This window comes from Haliotis cracherodii, unplaced genomic scaffold (genome assembly GCF_022045235.1).
Source record: "Haliotis cracherodii isolate W230 unplaced genomic scaffold, xgHalCrac1.p SCAF_16, whole genome shotgun sequence".
Classification (NCBI taxonomy): Eukaryota; Metazoa; Mollusca; class Gastropoda; order Lepetellida; family Haliotidae; genus Haliotis; species Haliotis cracherodii.
In genome coordinates, this window is record NW_027266271.1 from 26,990,676 (window position 1) to 27,002,144 (window position 11,469).

The 11,469-nt window shown below is 45.2% G+C and overlaps 1 protein-coding gene and 1 pseudogene across 1 annotated transcript; both read left to right on the top strand.

Moving 5' to 3' along the window:
- Positions 1-7,375: 7,375 nt before the first annotated feature.
- Positions 7,376-8,458, top strand: LOC139463644 (uncharacterized). The gene has a single exon (XM_071244911.1). It carries the CDS (start codon positions 7,376-7,378, stop codon positions 8,456-8,458), a length of 1,083 nt encoding a protein of 360 aa, XP_071101012.1.
- Positions 8,459-8,817: 359 nt separating this feature from the next.
- On the top strand, positions 8,818-9,999 carry LOC139463645 (antifreeze protein Maxi-like; annotated as a pseudogene).
- The last annotated feature ends 1,470 nt before the right edge of the window (positions 10,000-11,469 follow it).

Below are 11,469 nucleotides of genomic sequence, written 5' to 3' on the forward strand. Positions count from 1 at the left end.
ACCGGGGTCCTCATCTCCTTAGGCTTGGTGTTGGTCGGAGCCTTGACCAGAGGCCTTTTCCTTTGGCCTAGGTCAAAGGAGATGGAGAGGGTGGATGAGTTGGACTTGTACGAAGTCCGGAGGGAGAAGTCCCCAACCCTGTAAGCCAGCAAGGGCTCCAGGATGGCAACTAGCTCCCTAGGTAGCGATAGAGCGATATCTCTCATGGTAGAGCGTGGGTTGCGAGCGAGGAAGGACACGTCTGCACGGGGCGAGTGTCCAAGCCGAGATGTGTCTTGACTGTGTGTTTTCTTGGATGAGAAAGTTTCTCACCGACCTTAGCGTGGAGGTGCGTGATGTCCTGGGCAGGAAATCAAAGTGTTTTGACTGCTATTCTTTCATTAATTAACGAGTTAGGCATCCCTAATTAACGTGTACTAATTCATGTTAAACCAACACAGGATGTTTACTGGAAGTGGATATTCGCTAATGTCATAGGGCTGACACGACACGTGTTAGTAACTGTCCTAGCACTTCTAAAGTTACTGAACATTCTTTACACCTAAAGACTAGTATTATATCTACCTATATGCCACTTTAGTGTCTCATATTGCGGTAGTTAAACAAAACACGGTGCTCAAAGTGAAGCCCTTTTCCCTCTACATTATCAACATAGGCTCTATCAAAGGTGTTTGAATTGTGTTGGGTCCGACTTGGCCCGGGCTGTCAAAATTAACTTTAAACACATAGATGTATCAAGAAATGTGTTTACTTCTATAGATTGTTGTTGTTGCATAAGGTGTTTAAAGGGTCGCCTTCTGCCTAGGCAATTTCGGCTGACATGTCCCTCTTTGGGACTCCTGTGTGTGAGTAGGGTACACATATCTATTGTGAGTTTGGTGTTCACATAATTTCTGTTTTTGCATTGATATGATTTCTATTTTCTAACATTGATATGATTTCTTTCTATCCTTGACTGCTCTGTTTATATACGTTCGAGTAGCTGTCCATCTCTCTCTCTGAAATAGAGTAAGTTTGGCCTTCGCTATTGCATCTCTTGGCTTTAGGAGATCTATGACAGATAGTGGATCTGACTGCAATTCTTGTTTTAATCAAGCCAGGGCTGGGGCATGTTCTTGACATTCTAGTAACACGTGATCAATGGTTTCAGCCTGATTGCAAGCTGAACAAACCTTGTCATAGTGCTTTTTGTGACCGAGTCGAGGCGTGAGATAGCAACTTCAATTTTCCTTTCTTTTGAGTATGAGTTTGGCTTTTGTTGGACCTTGGGTTGAATTTTGTATAGCCATCTACCGATCTTACTTGCGTCCCATTGGGCTTGCCATCTTTCTGCTATGGAGGCTTTGATTTTGCTTTTTATCTCTAGTTTACTAAAGGGAATAGGCTGTATATCCGCTTTGTCTAGAGCTAGCTTCGCCAGTGAGTCTACTTTTTTCATTTCCATGAATATCTATGTGAGAGGGGATCCAAAACAGCTCCACCTGTTGCCCTTGGTCCGATAGTTTTGTATATTCGTATAGAATATTGTTGACTGTGTTTGGCCTGGAGTTTCTGCCACTGATGGCCTGAAGTGCACTTAGCGAGTCTGATAGGACGACTGCCTTTGCTTCCGGAAGTTCCGGTATGAGTTTGTGTGCATGATGAATTGCCTCCAATTCAGCCGTGAATACTGACTGACCATCAGGCAAGCGAACTGAATGTGCTTGGGGTTTGGAGCTGTGGATATGGATCCCGTAACCAGCACTGTTGTTGATAGGATTCTTGGATCCATCAGTGTATATATGGGCCCAGCTCTCCCAGGTAGTTTGAATTTTAGTGATAGCTACTGATCGTAGTAGGGTTGGGTTTTCTTTTTTAGTGACTTCTGATGTTAAAGCAGTGTCAACTTTGGGAGTTTTTGAAGTCCACGGAGGGTGTAACCCTTTGTAGTGACTTTCTGGAGGCTGAATGTCATCACAATTGTGACTTCGAATGAGTTCACGTACTAATATCCCAGATGGCTTTAGTGAGGGATTGTTTCGAGCTAGGGCTTAATCTCGAGCGTTTTTGTCTTGCCATATCTTTTTAACCAAAGGGTTTGATGTTCTTCCCCAGAACGATGATATTGCCTGCTCTCTTCTTAGTTTCAATGGGAGTTCTCCCGTTTCTACTTGTAGTGCTTCTAGTGAGGTGCCTGTTGCGCTTGTGGCCAGCATTAGGGCTTTGTATTGTATTCTGTCTAGGCGCCTCAAGACAGTATTTGATGCTGAATGAAAAGCCTCACAACCATAGTCAATTTTTTATCTGATAAGAGATTTGTAGAGGTCCAGCTGAGTGTCCCTCGATGTGCCCCAAGATGTGCCTGAAATAGCCCGTAATACGTTCAGGTCTTTTTGACATCTGTTTTCCACATATTCTATATGTTTGCGCCAAGTGAGGCGTTGATCAAGGATCGCCCCAAGAACTATTGCAGATTTTTCGAATTTGATAGGTTTGCCTTTTATGGAGGTATCATAGCATCTTTCCCCCGGCGTTTGAATAGAACTCAACATTTTTTCACTTGAAAGGGTGAATCCCCATTAATTCTATTTATTCTATAGATTAGTTTTATATCAACCTATAAAGCACGTTATAATGTCACAGTCCTTCGTATTTAAAGAAAACTAGGTGCTCAAAGTGTAGCCCTTTTCCCTCTACATTCTCAGAGACACTTTGGATTTCAGGATAAGCTTCTCCCTCAATCCTGCTTAATGTTTCTTAATTATATATGTGTGTGTTTAGGAAAACAGGAGACTGTTGTAATCTGCCATACCGCTAGAATACGTGCTGCATTTCCGAGCAGCCACTTCCGACAAAGCTCGTAATGTGAAAACACACTATTGTCCTGATGGTCAAAAGACGCCGTCAATTAAAGTTTTTAACCACCCGGGCCAAGTCGATCCGACAGGTAGAATGATACGCAGGATGCAAAAGAAGGTACTGCTCGTAAAAAAACACAAGTACAGTACAGAAACTGAAGTAAGCTGTGCAGGTTTACCTATCTAGGTTTTCTGTATGCTTACACATCATCACGTCATACTGTGTTGAATTACTTTTTCTTATTCTAATATTGCTAATGTTTGTCAGGGGCCAGTGATGGTATGGTTTTATGGAATAGCAAAGGCAGCAATCAACAAATCTGTGGCACCATTTCTTCTACCATACGGGGGCACGGGTGGCCCAGGCGTCTAAGGCGCCGCGATTCGCTGTGCAGAGTTGCGTCCCTTGGGCATGCCAGAAACCTATGATTGTGGGTTCGAATCCCGGTTCGCCCCGATTATGTTTCTAGGTTTGTCAGCACCATACCCATGCTCGTGGGTTTCACCGAAGTGGTAAACGTCTGAGACCTGCATCACTTCGGGCTTTCGTCCCACATTAAGCTGACACGCCGCGATATAACTGGAATATTGTTAAAAGCAGCGTTAAACCCCAACTCACTCACTCACTCACTCTTCTACCATACAGTGACTATAAACCTGTAATTAGATGTTATATCAAAAACCTAATGCAGAAGAAGTGGGACACTCAAGTGGGTATAAATAAATTACATGCAATAAAAGCAAATATCGGTTACACCTACTTGGGCTGTCAGTCCAGATTTGAAGAGGTCATTATGCGATGATGTCGTATTGGCCATTCACGTTATACACATGAGTATTTGTTGGAAGGTGAAGATCCTCCATTCTGTGTCCCTTGTGATGAAAGAATCACAGTCAAGCATGTCCTGCTTGACTGTATCGATTTTTCTAGCACAAGGGATAATTATTTCCAGGTTTCATCCATACAGGATCTTTTTAATGTAAGTTCTCGTTTAATTCTTGGATTTTTAAAAGATATAGACTTGCTTGATAAATTTTGATATGTATTGTTGTAAAAAGTATATTTTCTAATTAGGAAGAATGAATTAATAATTGTGATTGTTAATGGCTGTACCTTCAAAGGGGGTTGAAGTAACGTAAAATAATTGTCCCCCTGAGAGGGTTCATAAGTCCTATTTCATTCAAAGTATTTTTCATTTTCCTAGGTTTTAATCGCAGAATACTTGTTTGTTTTTAAATGCTTTGGCTTAAACTTTCTAACAATCACCAGTAGCCAGAGGGATGGTGTAAATCCTGCTGGGATAACACGCAGGAAGCAGATGTACCGTAAGTCCCCATGGTCCCTTGTGTGGTGGCTTTGGTTGCTGGTGATCACTAGCCAATTTCTATAATGTATTGTACTGAAAAGTCAAAATGTTATAGTTACTTACTAGTTTTATATGTATAGCTGTGATAATCTAGCTCTTTTACTGTCCATTGACGACAGATTTTATATATTTATAGTTATATTTATGTATTATTACTGTACAACTTCATTTAGTCACGATATGGCTGAAATATTGCCGATGTGACTATAAATGTTAACTCACTCACTCACTCACTAAATGTTGATCTACCAAATAAAGAGTTGTGATCTTTGGTGCCGGACCTGCAAACAAATCGAAATTATGTTTCACTATTGACCCCGACCCTATCGAAACTGTAGATTCATATAACTAACTACCTTGGCCTAAAACTACACAGGAATAGACGATGTATACAAGCAGTCAAATCTCGGTCAGAAAACGCAACTAAAGCCATGTTCAGCCTACTCATGAAGCCCCGAAATGTTACTTTGCCATTAGATTGCCTCTTATCTGCCTTTGATGAAATCGTCGTCCCTTTACTATTATATGGTGTCGAGATCTGGGAATACGAGAATCTAACTATTATAGAAAGGGTTCATCTAAAATTTCCTAAATTAGTTACTAGACTGAAAAGCATAAGTCCAAACTTTATGTTGTACAGCGAATGGGGTATTGGACACTGTTCCTGGCTCAAGTGCCCTCAACCACCAGATTACCTTCTTCCACCGACGTGACCGCCCCCGTGGTCTAGTGGTAGCGCGTCCGCCCGGGGAGCGGAAGTCCCGGGGTTCGAACCCCGACCGCGTCATACCAAAAGACGTTAAAAGATGGTACTTGTTGTTATCCTGTCTGGCGCTCGGCATTAAGGGGCTAAAACAAGGACTCGTCGGCTCGGAGTCAGTATACTGTGTCTTAGTGGGGTATTCATGTTCAACTGCGGCATGGTATCTCAGTGGGTTAGCTCTATAAATCGTCATCAGTCCGGATTAGTACAAGCAGCCACATACACACGTGCATGCACGTCGCAATATAATTATAAGTACAATAATTTTTGACGCGACGTTAAACCCCATTCACCTCACCGTCCACCGACATAGGGACGCAACCCACGACAAACACTTTACCCAATTATGTCGCCTCTTACGACAAGCCATGGGGTGCCGAGGACACATTCTACCCCGGGCCCCAGGGAAGTCCAGGAACTCATCACATTTGGGTATCTAAATATATCTAAATATATCTGAGCAGAATTATTTATTATCGTTAATATCGTCATTACATATTTATAATCGTTAAAATCATACTTCAATCTGTTTCAGTTTAAACTTGTACTAACTTGTGTCTTAAGTGTACAATATACAGCTAACAAGCTCAATGACAGGTATTAGGGATGTCATTTGATTGTTACATCACGGTAACCGAAACGTCACAATGATCAGCAAAGCTGCAATCTCAATGTAGCGATGTGACCCGTGAAGATCCGGGGTTTAATAGGTCTTCAACGACCCATTCTTGCGGTAAAAGGCATTTTCCCGAGGCAAGAGAGTCAACTGACTATAAAAGTCCAGTTTCCACCCCATTCGTGACCAACTCGTGTTATTCCGGGACAAGCCGAATAGCGACTCGTGCCCCTCTCATGGCCATTTCTGCGACCGGGTTCCGTCTTGGCGCAAACGGGCACACCTAAAACAGTTGTCAACTCGTTGCGTAATATTTCCCCATATATGACATATATTTCAAATGCAATTTAAAGCACATCGGAATGTGTGGAAGTATACGGTATGATTGAACACATTTCACTATGTCTTGGGTATATTTTTAGATGCAAGACATATGTAAAGTAAAAAAAATATTGCTGTGGGATTCTTTGATGAAGAACGTGAAGCCATACGCGGATTCTGATTAGTTTGTAGTATTTTCACACATAACATTCATCGATAGGGGGACGAGTCTTCTTGAAGGTTACAGAAAGGGGCGAGTGGTGACGAATGTTTCCACCCTTCCTGAACAAGGCTGGTATTATGCAGTTAGATTTTGGCTGGACTAACGAGTCTATGCATAGTCCAATCAAAATCGCCCAATGAAATCGAAATCCGGTTCGGAAACTGAAATGCAGATTTCTATTGATTGCAGGGTTTACAAAACATGTACACCGCCAACTCGTTGTCAACAGATATTTTCCAAATCTTTTCATGTTTTTAATCAAGGTGCTCAAGTGATTTGATGAACTTCGCGATGTAAGACCCGTTGTATCACAATATAGACATTGATTTTTTATCAGATCGTCTTGACTGTAAGCCGCCAGTAGTTGTGTGCAGTAGTTTGGGGCCGATCCTGGCTTCTGATTGGTCGAGAGGATCTGTGACGTCACTTCCGGTTTCGGTGCGCAGGGCATGATGGGAGGTGCGTGTGCATCCAAGATGACGGCACATCCGTTTCCGGTGGCTTGCGCAGCTCCAAGAGGACGTCACATCCGTTTCCGGGAAGGAGGGAAAACCCGGAGAGGCGGTCGTAAAAGGTGAACGGATCAAAGGTTGAAAGAAGCGCGTCAAAAATCTTCTTTTTTTTTGTTGTTCTAAAAATAGACGTGTCGTCGGCGGCGGCGGAAGGGAAGGGAGGAGGAGGAAGGAGGGAGGAGGAGGAGGGAGGGAGGAGGGATTCAGGGAGGGAGGAAGGCGGGAGGAGAGTCGAGTTCTTTGTTTTGTTTTGTTTTGGTGTGTGTGTGGCGATGGCATGTGGAGATGATAGTTCACTGAGACGAGCTTATCAAAGTTATCAAACACAGTCGACGACTCTGCCACTTTGTTGCTAGGTTGACGTCATATCGGCGAAGAATCTTGCAACAACATGTCACAAATCATGTCATCGGGTATGGTGATGTGTTTGTCAACTTTGAGGTGTAAGGTTTCGTTCCACAAGGCGATCGTGTATTGTAGCCCACGATGACAGTCGTTTGTCTAAGTTAAAAGTCACGCGATTATGCTACGAAGCCCATGAAGGTGAAACCATCAAGTACATCTCCATCAACCCCCTGTGGACACGTTGTTTGAACTGAAAGGACTGATCCAATGTCGTGTCCTACCTCCGAAACGACTCTACCATCCACTACTGCCTTACAGATCGGGTGACAAACTGCTCTGTCCTTTGTGCCGCACGTGTGCCGATACCCGGTCAGACTCCCCCTGCCAGCACATGGACGAAGAGAGGTCATGGGTGGGTACGTACGCCACCATAGAACTTCAGGAAGCCGTGAAGAAGTATGACTACCAGGTGCTTCAGATCTACGACGTTTGGCATTTTGACACCTTTGCACAGCATGACCCCGATACCCAGCAAGTGGGACTCTTTGACACTTACATCGATCGGCATTTCAAGGAGAAGCTCGAAGCCAGCGGATACCCCGAGGGATGTACGGATCACGACGCTTACATCCAGGAAATCTACGACAAAGAAGGCATTGTGTTGGACAAGGATCGCATCGAAAAAAATCCAGGACGTCCCACGATTGCCAAGATGCAACTGAATTCGCTCTGGGGCAAGTTTGGACAACGGCTTGACTACAGTCAGAACATCTATATGAACGATCCTGTACAGTACTTTCCCTTGTGGAGGGATGAACGCAATACCATCGAGGATGTCACCGTTGTCAACGAACACATGGTGGAAGTGACCTATACCCAGAAGAAAGAATACCAAACCCCTCATTCTCATTTCAACGTCGCCATCGCTGCTTGGGTCACCGCCCAAGCACGTCTCAAGCTGTACGAGACCTTTGCCCTGGTGGGTCGCAGGGCCTTGTACTTTGACACGGACAGCGTCATTTACATTCATCGACCACACGACGTGAATCCAGAGCTGGGCCATTCGTTGGGCGAATTTACAGATGAACTGGACGGAAACACCATCAAGACGTTTGTGTCGGGAGGCCCCAAAAACTATGGCTACGAGTTAATGAACCCCAGACCCGATGGAACGCGCACGACCTGCAAAGTGCGAGGGTTCACTTTGAATTACCGAAACCAACAACATCTCAACTTTGACACCATGAAAGGACTGATACTGGGACAACAGCCTGGGAAAGAGGGGGAGGAAATCAGTTTGGATTACCCTCATCAGATCATTCGAAAAGACCCTCGGCACGTAGATGCTCTTGTGACCCGACCCTCCCGAAAAGACTATCGTACCGTGTACGACAAGCGACGTCTCGTCTACGACGAAACCACAGGGCTGCCTGTAGACACGCTCCCCTTTGGGTACAGAGACGACTTTCTATAAAATGATATACCATTGGGGTTTCATCAACGGATCGAAACTGAATCGACATGAAAAAAAACGGCTCGACATTGGACCAATCAGAAGCTTGGGTTTTTGACCCATCAGAGGCCGCGCTCGGACCAGTGTGGGCTCTGATGGGTCGAACTGAGGTTGTGCTTTCTCTCACGCTACAAGCCTAACCCTATGGAAAAAAAACACTAAGGACGTACCACACTGGTGGGTAGCGTGTGGGACAGAAACCAGCCAATCAGAAGGTCGGATTTTCCACCAATCAGAAAGCAGAGTGTCAGTGTCTTTAAATACGACCAACGTTCCCTGACCATCACTTTTCACTGAACGGTCCAAGCAACAACATCATCATGTTCCGACTACTACTACCGTATGAGAACAATGGCCACTACCGCATCATCATCAAACAGAAGAAGAAGAAGGAGAAGGGGGACAAGGACGAAGACGTTTTTAATAGCGAGCATTTCCGTCGTGCCATGGCGGACATCCTGGGGGTACAGCTAGTTCTACATTGGGAGATGATGAGAACAAGTCCCTTGTACAAAGCTTCCCATGACTGCATGCATGAGAAGTGAAAGAGTGTTGTGGACACATTTCTGCCTCCGGAGTATGGCATCTGCATCCCCAGCATGGAATTCTACGTGGAAAAGTCAACCCCAACACCTGAAGCAGCAGCACTCACAGCATCCATACTCAAAGCAGCCAAAAAAGCAGCAGCACCACACGTCGCAGCACTTACCGCAGTGGTAGCGGAGGGAACGTTAAAAGAAACAGACGTACTCACCTCAGCACTCATTGCAGCGTCAGCAGCGGCAGAAGCAGCACCCATACTAACAACAACACCCTCAGAAGCAGTGAAAGCAGCACAACAACTCGACTCAGCACTATGGACAGCGATACTAGCATCAGCCGCAGCAACACCTGCAGCCATAGAAGCAGCAGCAGTAGCACTCGTTGAAATAGTGACCGCACATGCACCCATGCTGCAGCAGTACTCATCGCAGACAACACCATCAACAACACCTATAGCAGCAGCAGAAGCAGCCACCACACAGGAAGAAGAAGATGCAGCTGCAGACGCAGCAACAACACCCTCACTAAAAGTATTCATCAATGCGCTACAGATGGCGCAATGCGCGGCAGGTGTGAGGGCATCGACGGGGACACCTCGAGAAGCAGCAGCAACAAGAAAATTCGCCTCAGCACTATCCTGGGCGGCAGCAACAGCCACAGCCGCCACACCTACAGCAGTAGAAGCAGCAACATCTGCACTCGTCGCCGTAGTAACAGGAGTAACTTCAGAGCAGTCATCATCACCACCACCTTCACCACCATCACCGATGGACACCTCAGATGCTGCAGCATCCACACCAAAACCAGTGGCAGTCACCACAGCACCCTCATCAACAGCACCCACACAAAAACCAGTGGCAGCAGCAATGGTAGCAGCAGTGGCACCAACAGTGGCAGACACCACCCCCCACAGCCATAGAAGCACCAGTAGCAACACCCTCACCAACAGAACTCTTTGATGCACTTCACGCAGCAGCAGAAGCAACCGCAGCAGCAACACCACCCTCACCAGCAGCAGCAGCACCAGAACTCATCTCAGCACTATACAGAGCGGCAGTAGCAGCCGCAGCAGCAACACCTTCACCAACAGAAGCACCAGCCACAGCAGCACTCGTTGCAACATTGAGCAGGTACCTGTGTGATGACGATGACAAAGGTTGTCATCCACTTTTTCGCATTATTAGCATTATTTCACTTTGTTTGAAGGTATCTAAGTTGTTGTTCATTATTAAACAGGGATAAATTGAACTGACTCTTTGTGTCTTGTGCCGAACCAAGGGTAGAGGTTGAGTTGAGATGTCGTCTACGTTGTCTGTCTGTTTGTGCGTCTGTCATGTCAGTGCACACCAAAGGGATGAAATAAAATATTAAAAAATAGATAAAAGAAAAAGGCCATGCTTGAAAGATCAGCTGGCTGGTAAGACATGATGGAGTCCACATGGTGTTCAGACTAATTGACACCCACCCTGCTTGCTTTGCCAACACAAAAAACAACAATCCAAAAGAACCCACATCCTCCCCCTCGTCCTCTTGAAGGCACACGCCTACGCGTGACACCACCATGGTACGTCTCAAAATAATAAAATAAATATATATAAATAGAGACGCGTGAAACACCACGTGTGTCTGGAGACACGAGTCAAACACCACGTATGTCTATCGATCTCTCTCTCTCTCTCTCTCCTTATAATATACAAAATAGGATCAATAATCCCGTGGATCAACGTGTGTTTGAAGACACACACGCATGACATCACGACTGCATGGCAACATGGAGTACATTACGTTTTGCATGACAACACACGACGTACATGACGTGTGCATGGAGACAAGAATGACAGTACGCCTGTCGACCTACACAAGTACCGACTCCTCGGCATCATTCATGATAATAATCATCCTATGGATCAACGTCAACGTCTGTTTGAAGACACACACACACACACACACACACACACACACACACACACACACACACACGCATGACACTATGTTTGCATGGCAACACACAAAGTACATGACGTTCACATCGCGACATGAAGTACATCTCGTGTACAAACGTCACGAAAGTGTATCGATCTTTCTCAATCCATCTAAATACTAAATAAATGTGTGTAGTCACACACGCACACACACACAGAGAGAGAGAGAGAGAGAGAGAGAGAGAGAGGACACCACGTTTTGCCTGGCAACACGCGTGAAACACTACGGGTGCCTGGCAACACGAATGACAGTACACTTGCCAACCTACACGAGCGCCAGCACCTCGGTATCATGAATAAATAAATGATAATAATCATCCTATGGATCAACGTCAACGTCTGTTTGTTGTCACGCGTGGCACCACGTTTGCATGGGGGTGACATGAAGTACATCACGTAGGCATATACCTACATCACGTTCATGTCTGTGCCTGTCGATTCACCGTT